Here is a 17,251-nt window from a genome sequence, read left to right as displayed (position 1 = left end):
CGATGAGTACCCTATGGGGAGTCCGCTCGGATCGGGGAGGCTCTGAATACTTTGCATAGAGTGTGAGCAGTGCGGATGCATACGCCCGACAGGCGGCCTGGTTGTCAATGACGACGTGTACTGTGCTCGCGTCATTATGTGGCCATGATGTTGTGCCGCCCTTCGTGTAGACGTACAGTGGTGAGCAGCCTTGTCTAGAGCGCTTGAGCAGTGCGCACTTGGTAACAAAAACCGAAATTAGAGAGCAGGTTTACTGGCGCTACTTCCGTGCAAGCGTTGCAGCTGGACCCTAGAGGCTGCCACAAAATCTGGATTTGTTTGCAAGGAAGTGCACCGCCCGAGCGCTCTAGACAAGACTGCTCACCACTGTACGCGTAGATGCAACCACCACATGAGGGAGCAACAACATCGCCAAGTCACTGACGAATGTAGATTTTTGCTGCGAAAGCGAGACTACACTAGTCGCCGAGCCATTTCGCGGAGCCAAGGAAAGACCATACTGCGCATGCGCGAGGAGCAGTGACGTCACATGGCGCACAGCTGGCGCGCCGCCGCCGTCGCTGCGCGGGTGACAGAGGCCGCCACCGCGCTCGCCAGTTGCGCATGCGCAGTAGCGGCGCATAGGTAGCGTGCCGGGGCCGCCGCGGCTGCCGCGCGCTCTCCATCGCCTCTCTCTCTCTCCTCGTTGCTTTCACAATCCGCCACGTTTAACCAGAGCTGAACCACTGCCTATTTTTGGTGCTTTTTGCTGCAACACGGCTTCTTCGCACCAAATGAAGTTTGTAACCTGCCGAACGGGAGTGGTGTACACCATTCCACTTGTCTGTGGCAAGGTATATATAGGCCAGACCGGAAGGTGTGTCAACGATAGGATAAGAGAGCACAGAAGGGAAGTTTCATCACAGGCCGGTGGAACTGAATTGGTGAAGGATTGCAGAAGTTGTAAAGGCTGTATCCCTGTATATGACGCTACGTCTGTGATGCATGTGGGAGCCGAGAAAAAAGAAAGAAATTATCGAAGCCTTTCGTATTCATGAGGCGGGCGACATGTGTGTAAGCACTCCCTCCCTGGCGTTGGCAGAAAAAGAGATTGTTTATCTGCACAACCGTATGCCTTGCAGGAGAGGGGAGGGCGTAGTTAGACCTGATGCGGATGACGAGGCACCTGCGCGTGCTCAGTGATACATATTTATGTCGTACAAGTGTCCAGTAAAGATAGTTGAAGTCTAGCGGGTGTCCTGTGTGTGTGTGTCTTGGTGTTGTGTCTGTTTCTTACCGCTAAGAATATGATTCCTTCAAGCCGTTACAAACTAGCCCAACTTAATGTTTTAAAGAGTCCTTCCCATGCAAGCTTACCCAAGTTGCAAGTAGCAAGACTGAAGCACATAGCGACACTGATTGCACTGTCATGTTACAAGTTGAAGACAGCTTGAACGAGCCACATGATGTTGGTAGTTCAGATCGCATGGATACTGATTACAACTATGCTGAAGAAGTTGGCCCATCAGCTGATGAAGACGAGGCAACTACACAAGACGAGGGAGCTACGCAGCGACTGTCCAGCGTGACAGATTGTGGTACACAGGCACTGAGACGGTCGGAAAGACTAGCAAACAAGAAACCATGTCAAAATGAATGTCACGGCTGCTGCATAGCCAGGCAAAACTTCCTACGAGATCCAGGAACTCTACATGAAGCCTTATCTGCACCTGACAAGGAGGAATGGAAATCAGCTATACGGATTGAACTGAACAGCCTCGAAGCTTCCAATACATGGGAGCTAGTGCCACTACCGAAAGACAGACAAGTCGTAAAATGCAAGTGGGTGTTCCGCAAGAAGTACAATGAAAATGGTGACCTAGAGCGATACAAAGCACGGTTGGTTGCATGCGGATATTCACAAGTGAAAGGTACCGATTACAAGGAAACTCTCTCCTGTAGTGAAGCTGAGGCCCATCAGGACACTGCTGGCCATAGCAGTTGAGAGAAATTGGAAGATCCACCAGATGGACATCACGGCGGCATACTTAAATGGTATTCTGAAGAAGACCGTCTACATGGAACTACCGCAGCCTTTGAATGACTGTAAGAAGGATGAAGTCTGCCTTCTGAAGAACAGCCTTTACGGGCTACGACAGTCTGGAAGGGAGTGGAACCTTGCTTTGGACAAAATGCTCAAGCCAGAAGGGATGACAAAGTCAAAAGCAGAACCCTGTGTTTATATCAACAAGAAGAACCTCATCATAGGAGTCTACGTTGATGACTTGCTGATCATCGCAGAAGATGAGAAAGAGATTGCCGACATCAAGAGCCGTTTGGGTCAAGTATTCGATGCAAAAGACTTGGGTGAGGCTAGCTACATTCTTTCCATACGACTAAAGAGAGAAAGAGATGGAAAACTAACGCTGGACCAGACGGCCTACGCTAACGACACAGTGGAGACGCTTGGCATGTCAGACGCAAAGGCAGCATCGTCCCCTTTGGATCATGGAAGGAAGTACCAAAGAGGAGACAGCAATAACTCATCAAGTGACGACCTACCTCGCAAGTACAGACAAGCAATTGGTGCATTGCTTTATCTCGCCGGAGGCACAAGGCCGGACTTGGCTTTTGCGACTACTTACATGAGCCAGTTCAATGAACATCCCACAGAACAACATTGGAATGGGATAAAGCATATTCTTCGCTATGTGAAGCATACAAAGAATAATGCACTAGTCTACCAGAGAACTGGGAAGTGCATACAAGCCTTTTGCGACACAGACTGGGCTAGTGACAAGACTGACAGGAAGTCATTCAGCGGGTACGTGTTCACGCTAGCTGGTGCTGCGATTTCCTGGAGTAGCAGGAAGCAGCTAAGCACTGGATTGTCAACAGTCGAAGCAGAATATGTAGCAATGTGTGACGCTAGATAAGAAGTAATGTGGTTTCAAAATCTCGTGAAGGAACTTAATGCGCACGAATTCATGCACGAACCACAGATTTTGATGGCAGACAACCAGGGTGCAATTGCGCTTGCGAAAAGCCAAGTTACTTCAGATAGAAGCAAACATATCGACCTCAAGTATTATTTCCTGAGAGAAAAGGTCGAAGAGGGAGTTACAACTCCAGTACGTCGAATCGTCGAACAACTGTGCTGACCTCTTCACTAAGGCCTTAAATGGAAGAACGACTCTCAAGCACTGTGAATGTTTGGGCATCAAAAGTGTGGGCGCAATGATTGTCCATTAAGTAGTGTAATGCCCAGTCACGAGATGGCGCCATGTATCCGTTGATGCGCCGTCGCCGTTTCACCTTTTTCTTTGCTTTGTTTTGTGTGTGTGTGAATAAAAAATGGCAGCTTGACAGTGTGTGTCGTTCCGTTGGCTTCGTGCCAAATCCACTCAATCCGCGACTCCCAAAGATCTGGTCACCCTGCGTACTCAACAAAACCAACAGTAAGCGTCGACGTTTGTCACGGATCCCCCAGAATACTCGGGCCGAAAGAATGGACTAGGCGACAGGTGTACCCACACAGACGCACATTTAATACACCCTAGCGACACACACTAGCCCATAAAATCAACTAAGAAAACTAACAAAAAACACAAAGACTGCCAATACGCACGGCCCGGGAACACCCAGTCTATTAGCGTTCGTGCTCACGGTTCGGTGCTGATGAAGCGTTGCCTGGGTCCAGTCAGTGGCATCTAGGTAGCCGGCGTCTAGGTGGCGTTCGAAGCGCTCAGGCTGGCCTCGCTGGCGGCGTTGTTGGCTGCGTCGTACGAGCTCCCGGTCCAGGTGCCCGTGGAGCTGATGCTAGCGATGATGGCGTTGGGGGCCCCACCCGGATGGGTGGCAAGAGCGCTGGAGGCACCCCTGACCATAGCAGGTGGTTGCATCAGCCGCTGACTCCCCGGAACGAGTTCAGGAATGGCAGGAAGTCTACGGTACGAGTCCGTAGAACTTGAGATCACCGGAGCAGTAGCTGGCATTGCTCTCTTCCAGCCGAGGTGTTCCTGACCCGCCGGAACCTCACCTTCTCTGTCCCCCCCCCCTCCGTGCCACGCTATCCCTCGCGCTTTTACAGCCTTGGCGTTGGTACACGTCATCCTTGTCGTCATCGTTATCGTCATCTCCACCAATCAACTCTTCCCACCTCACCTAATACTTTTTCATCTTTATCCTCGGGTTAATACACGTCATGCTTGTAGTCTTCCTCTTCTCCAAACTTACTTATATTTAAAACTTTCTATTATATGTGACAACGTTAAAAAGTGGCATCAAATTTATCTCACGGCTTTCCTACACATCCTTCTCGTGCCAAAATGATGAACAGTGGGGGGCAAGTATGTCGTCTGTAGTCCGCCCACATGCGACACCAAAGGCGCGCATTGCGACTATTTCCGCTGCTAGCACGTCACAGCACGCAAGTTTTGGCGGTGGAGGGCGCTGACAAAGTCGTCGAGAGCTGCGTTCTCTCGACCACTTAACGCGACCTCTTATCAGGCTCTTTCCGGCGAATAAAATGTTTTACAATCACAGCAATGAATAAGAGACGGAAGGAACTTGAACTAGGATTCGACAGCTACGGAGAACACAGAACAGACTCATGGCTCCGCCATCGCTATTTAAAGATAATACCATACTGAAAGAAGACGAAACGGTATATTTATTTTGCCAGCCTTCACAAGTTTTTTTTTTGCTCTACTTCGATGTGGTACTGACAGTGAAAATTGGGATCAAAACGCGTGACTGGCCAGCAGCTCTGCGATTAGAGTAGGCAGTAGCAATACTTCTCGAACCAGTGATCGCGCACACACTTTGTAACCGGCCCGTACATGTCCATGCGGCTCATTTCACTAGACAGTGTCATGGTATTGGTGTCACCGTGAACACTCACGGTTCCTTCGAATAATGCCCTGCCCGGTGACAGTACGACGCTAACCCAGTAGTGGCTGACGTTCTCTGCGCGATCATTGGCCGTTTCCTGGAGCGCCGTAACGTCCAGGACTTGGAGCAGCTGGAACTTGGCACACTTACTTGTCGCCCTTCCCACCACGTCATTAATGGTGGACACTAGATTATTCGCCATGGATAAGGCTACGGCTCTTGGCACAGCTAGGTCTGCACGGATATTGCAAGAGCACCACTGGCGCGGGATCGACGCGTCAGCGCAAGTCCTAGTGTCCGGGACCTCGTGCAGCAAGCTGAGGCCGTACTTGGTGTTCGGTCGCTCGAGGTTAGGGTAGTCGAGTAGCTCGACCAGCGTGGCGTGAACGTCAAAGGGTGTTGTAAGGCGGTTCTGGTTGACGCGAAGGAAGCGCGCAGCTTCTGGATTCTGCTTCAGGAACCAAGGCGGGAAGGCCAGGAAAGCGAACGGCTGTCGGTCTTCGAACTTCCCGATGTATGTGGCACGTAGGTCTCCAAACCGGAAGCCGTGGTCGCTGAGAAAGACGAGAACAGTATGGTTAAGCACTCCAGAAACATGAAGCGTCTCCAGGAACCGTCGGAAGGGCTCATCCGCGTAGCCCGCGCTGTTCAGATTATCGTGCGTAATATCGATGAAGATAACGGCGGCGAAGAAAAGCCGCCCAGCCATCACGGCAGTGAACCGAGCCAGGTAGTCGAGCAGCTCTTCGCAAGGCATTGTCGGTCCTAGACAGCGGACACGTAGCGAATCCTGCGTCCTATTTGGCGAATCTTCTGTTGCCATTATAAAGTGTCGCAGATAATAGTCGGCTGGCGACTGTCGAAATCCATGTTTAAAATGGTTGAAGATGCCATACGACGGTGCCTCTTCTAGGAACAGTGTCCTATAGCCTCGCTCACCGTACATGTTCCATATCATATTAGCAGTGATTTTGTCGAAGAATCCGTCAGGCGCGGCCTTGGTCGCCTCGAAGTCCTTGAAACCCGTGAAGAAAGCGATCTGGTTTGGGTAGGAATTGTCGCCAATTTTGTTGTATCCCCGGAGTTGGAATGCGCCAAGCTTGTCACGCAAGAACTGAGCGGTATCTGGAAGGTGTCTCTCAAAATTAAGGTGTGAGACCGAGTCCAGAAGCAGCAACAAGACGCTAAGGTTGCGGGCAGTGCTGCTAGGCGCCTTACGGCAGCGCTCTTCGACGCTCTCCTTGATGAGTGGGTTGATTAGAAACTGGTTGTGAAACAGTTGCTTCGGAGACTGTCTCGTCGCGCATTCGACAAAGAGGAACTCTTTAGTCAACGGTCTGTCGAAGAGCAGTGGCTCCCTTGGCCCATAGGTGTAATTCTCGTCAGGAATCTCGAGAGATGTGTTTCGGTAGATTTCCTGGTAGAAGCACACCACGTCCTCCAGCATCACGCCATGGTCCTTCAGCTTCTCGGGGAGTATGGTGGGACAACCGTTCCTGCAAGGATACAAGATCTGTGAGTGTGGAATATTTCTGATATCGCACTGTTCAATTTGCTCAGGTTATTTCGAGGAAAGCTTTTGATTTATCTTAGGAAAAGGCAGCGGTGCATCCTGCTCGCGAGAGATCATCGCGGCACATAGTTTGTCTCTGGCGAAGTTTATTTTACTGCAACATATTTGTGATTTCTATGCCCCGTACAATGAAGAACCTTGTTTTAATTTCTTGATGATTTTATGACTGAGATACTCAAGCACATATCAAGGCCAAAGGCAAATCAACTACGATGAAATCGTTCCTTTCAGACGGTATTAACGAACATAACTGTGAGCATCTCTTCAGAGTACTCTCTTGTTGTATTAATTGTGACTGGACTGCATGAATGAGTGAAATAAGGATTACTGTATTACTGTTCTAATAGGCGTGTTGTCACAGCTACGTTAATCCACCGATCCATTCCCTAGGCCATGTGTGGTATAAGCCTGCACTTTTCTCTCCTCTGCCGGTGCCTTCTTCTGTTCACTCTCGTATAGAGTTCAGATGGTCATTGAGAGGCCGTTACCGCGATCTTCCTTTACTCATAATCTCCTTTTCCTCCTTCCACGGAACAACTGCACTACTCTTCTTACGAAGCAATCGTTGCGGATGCCTCACTGAGCTTGAATGCTGGTTGCAGCCGCGCGCCGGAAGGCAAGAAGGAAATCACATAAGGGGTCATGGTGCTTTCCGTCCACATTCTGATCTCCGCAGCGACTTTCTCGTTATCGCTGAATTTAGCGCGAAAGCTGCAAACGGTAACGGGCTCTAAATTCGGAAACAAAGACTAGGTGCACTTCAGACTTTTTTCTCAATTATTCAGCGCCTTCTTTCTTTTGGCCAGCGCGGGAAGCGTCGAGTGAGCTCCTATTTCAACTGTTTTCCACCACTCCATTCTGATGTTTATAGTCGTCAGAGGACGCGCAAATTGGTACGGTTACAGACTTCTTTTAGAGGACGAATGTCACACAGTTTTTCTGATAATGTGGGAGTTAGAAGGCAGTTGCAGTCTTTTACGGGAGCGCAATACTCTTTTAGAAGCTCATGTATTGCAAATACTCCTGTATATGTAGTAAACTGCGATCAAGTTGTCCCAATAGCTTTTCTTACGCAGCAGAATTCTAATTGTCGTCCCCTGGCTGCATTGTGACACAAGGGATGAAACTCCGCGACAAGCCTTCATCGGATCGCAAACTCTGGCGCTGCAGCCGTTTTGACGGAGTTCGCCCTAGCTTTGTGTCAGGCAGTGAAGCTGCCAAGTTTAGTCATGGTCAGCTCAGCTGGGCGCATACATCTACTGGTGCTAGAAAGTTCCTAAACCAGTCGCTTCAAAGCGGTGAGTGGCTGGCTTACCTGAATGTGAGGAAGTTGGGCTTTCCATGGCACCTGCTGCCATTGGATCGTCGTAGGAAGTAAGTCCTGACAGACGGGTCGAATGGGTCGAACTGGGGCACCGTGCAGCCTGGGGTCCGAATGCGATGACCCACCGGCTTGGCCCTCTGCCAGGCTCCGATGGATGGGCCTGTACTTCCCGCTAGCGACGTTGTGCATAGATAATGGCCATAGAGGAGGATACCGATCACCGTCCCTAATAGAAACCTGCCAGGGTAGCGGCGAAGGGTCCGGAGCACCCACCGCGGTGCCATTGCGGCTATTGTAGGGCTGCTGCGCTTTCACGTGACTTCACCCTGCAGTAGAACGGTGGAAAGTAAGTGGCGCGTCCATACACCCCTTCGCTATATCTGTATAGCGCAGAGGATTCCACAGAAGCTGAAGATAGTGCGGTGCGCTTTTACATATAGTGAACATCAGTGTACTGTAGACGTTTCGTTTCGAAGGATGGCGCTCGCAGAGGTTCCTGAAGGTACTTTTGTAAGTGCCTCGTGGTTATATACATTCAGCGCGCACATGTCATATGGAAGCTGTCATGTGGCGATGTACGCGTACAGCCCCTGAAAGGCCCCACTACTCGGATGCTTTACATTAGTGAAGGGTACTTCCCAGTAACTTCCCATCAACGAGGACCTGACGCGGATGTATGTTCGCTCACTGCGGCTTCGTAGCCCTATGTCGATGTTGTCCGCGACGGAGACGCACCGGCTTTGCAGGAAGCAGCCCTGGAAGCGTTGCTGCACTTGTCGGACTCCACGGTGGTGGCGCTCCTAACTCGGGCACTTGTTCTCGTCTTGCCAAAAGGACGTCACATGCAAATACACGACAGGAGACAGTTCTACACCCCTTAAGGAAAAAAGAAAATAGACGAAGGAAAGGTAAAAATAGGCGTGGCTTCTTTTCTGCTTCGTCTTCTTCTTCACCTCAGTCTGCATGCTTCACTTGGTCGGATTGGAAAACTAGAAAAATTAAAATATTTTTAGCGTTATTTTAATAATTTCGTATGTAATCTTGCCAAATCTATATCTTGCGAGAAATATCTGAGCTTATATGCTGACAGAAATCTTGCGTGGGACATGCACCTTGCGCATATTTGCAAAAAATTACGCGTAGTTTTGTGTCTTCTTTAAAACATTCGATATTACATGCCTTTATCTGCCAGAGAGCTAGCTGTTAATGCGTTACGTTATAGCATACTGCGGTACGGCATAACCAGAATTGGCAATTGCGCGGTTAGTTGGAAAAATAGACTCAGTGTATATGACTTACATCCCCTTACAGGCACCGATATCTTCTTGACTTTACGAATGCCGCATTTTTATTCCCACCAAATGGAAACTTGTTTTTAGCTATTTATGGACGAAAACTTACAACAAAGGGTTTTTTACAACTCGCAGCCTCAGCCCTAAGCTTCGTATCTGCATGCCAAGGTGCTCCACGCAATACGGACAAAGAAGCCACAGTTATTATGCGCCGCATTACTTTAATAAATTGCCATCCAGTATCTTTGACGCCAAAACCATCTTCAAACTCAGAAGAATCTCGAGGCATATGCCGCTCTAACATCTTTCATTTTTGTCTAATTGTGGAAGTCGTTAGATGTTCTGGTTCTCGCTTGAGTCAGTTGCCATAATTATGCGTTTTTGCGCGCTGTATTTATTGCTTTCTTTAGAATTATTGCAACGCTTTCAGCTGTTATTATAGCATGCGAAAATTGCAGCACTGTGTTATTTTTAGTCGCGCTTTTGGATCAGCTTGCCCCGCCCTTTTTTATTGCTCTTTTTTGTTGTTATGATTTGAAATGCAGATCACCAAAGGTTTTGTTATTTGTATTTTGTTCTGTTCTTCGCCCCCTGTCAGGCGCTATCCTTCAAGCTCGTAGAGGCTTCGGCTGGCCTGAGTCTTGTGCAGTTCTTTTATGGTCGCAGTAGAATATTATTGCTAGTATCATTGTTATTATTATTAGCCCCTTACCACATCTGCCACCTCCCCCTCTCTTCACCAGCATCACAACAAACAAAGAAGCCTGATGACGGAAATTCGAAAAATAAAACGCGCTGGGGTGTCTTTCATAAAATTCGCCGATTGGTCGAGATCAGGTCACATGCTGCCACACCTGACTTCTACCCCCGCCACCTCTGGCAAATCGATGGCAAATGCGGGTGAAGTATTACTTCGTTATTGTTATTCTCTTTCACACTGCCACATCGACTTCTATGATAGAAAGTCAAACGTCCATGTCGAACCGACAACCTAAGGCGTACGTAAAGTCAATTCGACCACCTCCAGAAGGTGTTTAAAGTCAGCAGCGAACCTTACGATAATGAGCTACAATACATAACTTACTCAATGTTTTAAAACTGTACACTGCGAATATCAAATTTAATACAACCCATAAACCATGTACGGAAATCTCAAAAACAGATACGTGCCATATTCTTGCAGCACATTGCATTTTATGACACTCTGCGCGAATTACCCTGCGAATTGCCGCTCAGCGACCAGGAAACTCAAACCCCTGCAAAATCAGATCAATGCACCGGCATACCGGCGGCAATAGCAGAACAGATTTTGTGACTCCTTGTGCACACAGTACCTAAGCCGCGAGTACGAGTCACAGCGACTGAACTCCTCCAGCACCGTAAAGTTGTCTCCACACACACGCACTGTTCCTTCAAACACGGCTTCACCGGGCGACAGCTTGACAGTAATCCAGTAATGGCTCGTGTTGGCCGCACGCTCGCTAGGTGTTTCCTGGAGAGCAGTTACGTCCATGACTTGTACAAGCTGGTACTCGGCGCACTTCCGCGCTGTCTCCCCCACCCAGTCGTTGATTGCAGCGACAAAATGGTCTGCCAGCGAAGCGGCCAGAGTGCCCGACACAGTGGCGTAGTGTCGGACGTTGCACGTACACCACTGGTGACTAATGGATGCGTCGGCGCAAGTCCTCGTGTCCGGGACCACATGCAGCAAGCTGCGACCATACGTTGTGTTCGGTCGCTGTACATTAGGGTAGTCGAGCAGCTCTACGAGCGTGGCGTGTACGTCAAAGTGCGTCGTGAGGCGGTGCTGGTTAATGCGGAGGCTGCGTGCCGCTTCTGGATTCTGCTTAAGGAACCAGGGCGGGAAGGCCAGGAAGGCGAAAGGCTGTCGGTCCTCGAACTTGCCGATGTACGTGGAGCGCATGTCTCCGAACCGCAAACCGTGATCACTTAGGAAGACGAGAATCGTGTGGTTAAGCGTTCCCGACGATTGAAGTTTCTCGAGTAGTCGTAGGAAAGGTTCATCCGCGTAAGCCGCAGTGCTCAGTGAATCGTGAGTGATCTCGCTAATCCATGTATAGGAGAAGAAAGGGCGCTCGGCCATAACTTCCGTGAACCGGAAAAGGTAGTCAAGCATCTCCTCGAAAGGCATTGTGGGACCCAGGCACCGGATCTCCTGCGTGTCCTCTGCGTACTTTGCCGACTCGTCCATGACCATGATGACAGGCCTTAGATAGTAGTCGGCCGGCGCGCGTCGGAAACCTTGGCTGAAGTAATTGAAGAGCCCCCCTTTCGGACAATCCTCAAGGAACATGGTCCGGTAACCTCGCTTCCCATATCGCTGCCAGATAAGCCGGTCGACCAGTTTGTCATAGACACCATCTGGTACGGAGTCTCTTGCCTCGAAGCCCGTAAGGCCAGTAGTGAGTGGGACCTGGTTCGCATACGAATTGTCGCCAACCTTGGTATATCCACGCAGTTCAAATGCACCGAGGTACTCGCGCACGAACTTGGCTGTTTTCGGCAGGTGCCTGTCCAAATTCAAGTACGAGACCGAGTCCAAGCCCAGCACAAGAACACTGAGGTTGTGGGGTGTGCCGCTAATAGCCTCGCGACAGCGCTTTTCGACACTTGTCTTTTTCCCGGGGATGAGGAGAAACTGGCTATGAAAGCGTGACTCTGGAGTCTGTCTTGTGCCGCATTCGACGAGCAGGAACTCCTTGGTCAACGGCTTGTTGAACAGCAGGGGTTGTTTGGGCCCGAGGAAGTAGGAATTGTCAGGCCTGCGCGCGGACTTACGACGGTAGATCTGCTTGTAGAAGCACAAGAGGTCCTCTTGTAGGACGTTATGTTCTTGCAGTTTTTGAGGAAGTACGACCGGAAAGCCGTTCCTGAAAAAAATTGATCTGTCAGTGTAGTCAAACTGCTTAGATTACTTGCACTGTTTATAAAGTAATGACAAATATGGGTTTGGTTTCATAGCCGAAATTATCCCACAAAATGTGAATTATCACATTGTTCTGTTTCATTTTGCAGATCTGGAAAGAAGGGTATTTCAGTGAGCGGCATAAGTTATCACTGCACATTTTTCTACTAGCGCGGGCGAGGTCTGCTGCGCTATATTGCATCCCAAACCCTGATTTTTTTCCCAAGAGCGGAAGAGGCGGTGTATTGTGATAACGCACCGACAGTCTTTAATCTCCTGCTGCGGTATAAATGGAGCCCAGGGGAACAACTATAGTGCCTAGCCAAGCCACTTGCCTTGAGGTTGAAAACTAAGTGGACAGCCACAGCGTATCAAAAAACGTTCGTAGGAGGTCGCCGGTAGGCACGCTATGTTCTTTTGATCACACACAAAGAATCAGCTCTCAATAAATCCCGTCGTAAAGCCACACATAAAATTACGGGGAACTTTACCGACTAAAGCGGTGAAAGGCGAAAGCCTGAATGCTGCATTGTGCTACGCGATTGTTGCGCATGTAGCGATGAATGCTGCCACGAGTAAAGTGAGCGACAACACTTTCACATTCTCTTGGTGCATTAATTAACTGCCAATTAATGACGCTTAATCTTCGCCTTTAGGAGCGGAAAACGACAGCGTGTTGTAGCGCTGCCAGGGAGTCCACGGAACGCCACCACCCGTTCCGCGCGATGCCTTGCCCTTTGAAAGCAACGCTTTTTGAGGAAAGGAAATGGCGCTGTAATTCTCTGTCATCTCGGTGGACACCTGAGCAGCACCGCACAAGAAGGGAGGAAGTGGGAGTGAAAGAAAAAAGAGAAAGAGGGGCCGTAATGAAGAAAATGAAAATTGTATTTGAGGAAGGAAATCACCCAGTAACTGTCTCACATATCTCGGTGGACACCCGTCGAAAATTTTATTTGAGGAAATAAAGTACGCAGTGAATGTCTCACATATCTCGGTGGACACCCGAAAAGCGGGACACATTTTGTTCACGACAACGATGAGCCATTAAAGGCTTTCTCCTTAAAAGTGATGGTTCGCCAGAGGATAAGGTTTAGGGATGGGGTGACGAGGATGCGCGGCTACGGCCGCTTATCCGTTTTTCTCAGCCAGCGTCCGCTTCGGCGGACGCGGTTGTTGCGACGCACGTCTTTTATTTTCTTTCACTCTTTCCTCTTATGCTTTAACTCTCCTCTATCTGCACGTGGCAGCAGTGGTGGGTCGGCTTGAGCCAGTTGGCAGGCACGTGCAATTTCCTTTTCGTCCTTCTCTTAGTCGCAACAACAACAACATAAGGTTAACTTAAAGGCTTGCCGTTTACGGCTTGAAAAATTCAGACATGTTTTATTGGTATGAAATAGAATTTTTTTTCTGCGCATTTTTTTTAGCAACACATTCTAGACACGTTTCTTGTAGGCCCATATGCCTTAAGGCTGCAAAGCCTTTGAAATAAAGGATGAGTAGCTGGGTTACCTGACGGTTAAAAAGTTGGGTCGGCCGTGGCACCTACTCCCATTGGATCTCCGAATGAAGTAAGGCTTGACAGAGGGGTCGAACGGATCGAACTGGGGCACCACGCAGCCCGGGGTCCGAATGCGGTAGCCCACCGGGTTAGCCCTCTGCCAGCCGCCGCCATGTGATGCCGATCCTGGCGATGTCCTCGTCGGTGGTATGATCCGCCATTTCCACAGATAGTAGCCGTAGTGCACAACCATACCGAGCACTGCGACCCGTACAAACCGCCGCTGGAACCGTCGAAGACATCGCGGTTTCATCCTGGCTGTTGCAGTCTGGGATTCTAGGTTGCCCTGCATTAGGACAGTGTTTGAGCGCTAAACATTTCAGAGCTGCGCCGCGCTAATTATGTGCGCTGCTGGAAGTACCAGCGAGCTGTGATGCGCCCTTCAAGAATCGTTAAAATGCATAGAGAAAGTACAAATCATGTCATCCGACTGCAACGGATGCAGCAGCCCGGGGGTCTGAAGTGTACGCAAGGGCATTTTTTTTGTTAATGTTCCTTGCAGCTAGTTGATTTTTTCGTGAGGACACGCTCACGTAACTGCTGTGATGCGGGCGTCTACAGCTTCCTTTCTTCCCCAAGAATTGGTTGGCCCCATTACATCATCAAAATTTAATGTATCACAACGCACCCCTTTTTTTGGGAACCAAATACATCTCAGCTTCTCTCCGTCGAAAGTTGGCGCAAAGGAATAAACGTACCGCCTTTTGTCACAGTGACGCTTAGTTCGAAGCGGACACATCTCAGCTTCGTACGCCCTCTTCCCGCTTTTGTCGTAAAGGACATAAAACCTGGCCGCGCGGTTGAGTTGTGGTGACATTTTTTTTTTTTTTTTTTTACATTGACGAGCCCAAGAGCGTCGCATCACTGCAGCAGCTGGTAGCCTATTCCAAAGGAAAGGTCTCCTTGTCTGGAACGGATGAGCACAATAAATAATCGTGCACGCTGTGCGACTGTGGTAAGTCGGACGCCAGCGCAAGCTTTCTAAGTGTTCTAAAATATTTGCTCAGTTAGAGTGCATGCATGAGAAAGACGAGAACGTATACGTACTCCTTTATGAAACGCTGAGCGTTCCGAAGTTTGCTCCGTTTTCCGAGAACGAGATGCCACAGGACGGGAATATCCTACGCTGACGGTCCCGAGGAAATACAGCCACCCGTTCTTTTTCTTCTTCTTCTCCTCAGTAAACATGCCGCTCTTCTTCGTCTTCAATTTTTGTTGCGAGTCTGCTTCATTGTATTTAACTGCACTGAATCAGATTCTTTGCGGGAACATTTTCATTTCTCAAGCATTATTGCTATTGGGAGCAGTATACGAGGGGGTACCCAAAAGAAACCGGACTTATTTTTGTTTGAACTTATTTGTTCACATTTTAAGCACAGACCTTCAATATCCTTCAAAGTATTCCCCACTTGCAATGATACGCTTGTCGAATCTTTCATTCCATTTTTCAAAACATTGTTTAAATTCATCTTTTGTGATGCTTGACAGTGCCTCCGTCGTTTTTTTCTTCACCTCAGCAACATCAGCGAAACGCTTCTCATTCACCTATTTTTTCATTCTAGGAAACAAAGAAAGTAGCACGGGGCAAGGTCGGGAGAGTATGAGGGTTGAGGAATAGGGGTCATGCCATTTTTGGTCGAAAATTGTCGTAGAGACAGGGCTCTGTGAGCAGGCGCATTGCCATGATGGAAAAACCAGTCACCCGACCGCCACAAATCTGGCCGCTTCCACCGCACACTGTTGCCCAATCTTTTCAAAACATCGAAGTAGAAAGCCTGGCTAAATGTCTGACCCTGCGGAACAAATTTTCAATGGACGGCTCCTCTCACGTCGAAAAAACAAATCAGCATTGTTTTGAGGTTTGGTTTCACCTGACGAGCTTTCTTGAGGCGAGGTGAATTTGAAGTTTTCCATTGGCATGATTGTTGCTTTGATTTAGGCTTCGATCCAGGAACACTTGAGTTGTCCCTATAGCATCGTCTTTTTACGTCTTTCTTAGTATTTCAAGAGTTTCCATTCAACTTTTTCCGAACAAAAATCAGAATTTCACCGGCGCACGCTGTTCACGAAAATCAGCCATTGCAAAAACGACATTCACACAAAACAGTCGTCACTCTAAAACTCTGCCTAAACTAGTCTGACCTCCTTCAATGACGGTACTCGGCTTACTGACTCTGGAATGTTCGTTCTATGCGCTCCTAGTGGCAAAACGCGGTACCACAGAAGCTTTGCCGACCAAAAAATTTAGTCCGGTTTCTTTTGGGTACCCCCTCGTAGTGTCGATCTCTGTCGTCTTCAAGAGTGGTGAACATAAAAGTGCAGTGCAGTGTACTGGTAGCGCCAGGGCACTTTTTATAGGTTATGGTAGGGCGTGGCTTGGCATGGTATGGTATAGTATGGTAAGGCGTGACTTGACATGACACGGTACGATATGGCGTGGCATGGCATGGTATGGATTGGTATTGTATGGCGTGGCATGGCATGGTATGGTATGGTATGGTATGGTATGGTATGGTATGGTATGGTATGGTATGGTATGGTATGGTATGGTATGGTATGGTATGGTATGGTATGGTATGGTATGGTATGGTATGGTATGGTATGGCTTTGCGTGATGTGTCCATAGTAGAGAGGTTGGTCAGAGGGTTCTTGATAAGCACAAAGAGAACAAGAGAAAGGAAAGCCTCAGGATGCTTGCCAGCGTTTCGACAAGAGGACTTGGCCCAGACGAAGACAAGTCCACTTGTCGAAACGTTCGAAAGAATCCCTGAGGCTTTCCCCTCCCTTGTTCTCTTTGTTATTGGCGCGGTATGGTACGATATCGTATGGTATGTATGGTATGGTACGTTATGGTATCGTATATTTTAACGTCCCGAAACTGCACGTGGGCGATGGCTCTGGGTTAATTTCGGCCATCTGGGATTCTTTAACGTGCACGGACATCGCATAGCGTAAGGGCGTTTTTTTTTTATTTCGCCTCCTTCGAATTACGGCCACCGCGACCAGGATTCTACACCGCGTAACTGGGCTTGGCAGCCAAGCGCCGCAGTAACTAAACTTCGCGGCGAGTTTTAAAGATTAAACGTAAGTAGTACCCCGAGCGCTCCCCCGGCTATGGTTAGATAAGAGAACAGTTTACCCCAGCGTCTCTGCCTTTCTCTGTAAATTGAAGCTTCTAACACAAAATTATGTAGGTGACACGTCTTGTAACGCATGGCCGCAGTTCCTTACGAGAGGGTTCTCTAGCCGCTTCAGTTCAGTTTGACTCTTGTAGTCTGCCCAACAAACCAGCTGCATCAATATTGTACCTTCCAAATAAAAAAGTCCCATTATATTCGAGTGGTGTCGTGTAACGAATAGATGCGATCGCATTTCGTTCGTTTGCATCTTCGAGCTGCCTTCTGCCTCCAAACACACAAGTGATCAGAGATTGAGTATTGTAGACATATCCTGAAAAAAAAAAGTTGTAGGACGCTTAAGCTTCGCCTTTAAAGCCCCAACTCCAACGACACTTCCTGGGCGTACGCGCTCAGCGTCGGCGCTCTTGGCGCCGCGCAACGACAGGCGCTGGCAGCAGTACGCACCTCCATGGTACTAGGCGCTGGCTAGCGCTGCCGCACGCTGCTCGCGCTTGTGCTCACGCTGCTGTGTGGTTGCCAGAGACCTTACAGGCAGATGCTGGCCAAAACAGTCTGACTGCCACAAG

The 17,251-nt window shown here is 49.0% G+C and overlaps 2 protein-coding genes across 2 annotated transcripts; both read right to left on the bottom strand.

Annotated features, from left to right (window-relative positions):
- Positions 1-4,714: 4,714 nt before the first annotated feature.
- LOC149364784 (uncharacterized) lies at positions 4,715-8,053 on the bottom strand. The gene is made up of 2 exons (XM_089570196.1): positions 7,761-8,053; positions 4,715-6,368 (listed from the first exon to the last, which is right to left on the bottom strand). The coding sequence occupies exons 1-2, from the start codon at positions 8,051-8,053 to the stop codon at positions 4,754-4,756; spliced, it is 1,908 nt and encodes a 635-aa protein (XP_089426322.1). The 3' UTR covers positions 4,715-4,753.
- Positions 8,054-10,285: 2,232 nt separating this feature from the next.
- On the bottom strand, positions 10,286-13,816 carry LOC149364783 (uncharacterized). The gene is made up of 2 exons (XM_089570195.1): positions 13,497-13,816; positions 10,286-11,952 (listed from the first exon to the last, which is right to left on the bottom strand). Exons 1-2 carry the CDS (start codon positions 13,796-13,798, stop codon positions 10,326-10,328), a joined length of 1,929 nt encoding a protein of 642 aa, XP_089426321.1. The 5' UTR covers positions 13,799-13,816; the 3' UTR covers positions 10,286-10,325.
- Between the last annotated feature and the right edge of the window lie 3,435 nt (positions 13,817-17,251).

The sequence above is a fragment of the Amblyomma mixtum genome, chromosome 2 (assembly GCF_055824585.1).
Source record: "Amblyomma mixtum isolate Tamu chromosome 2, ASM5582458v1, whole genome shotgun sequence".
In the NCBI taxonomy this organism is placed as follows: domain Eukaryota; kingdom Metazoa; phylum Arthropoda; class Arachnida; order Ixodida; family Ixodidae; genus Amblyomma; species Amblyomma mixtum.
This window is presented reverse-complemented; position numbering and strand designations above follow the sequence as displayed.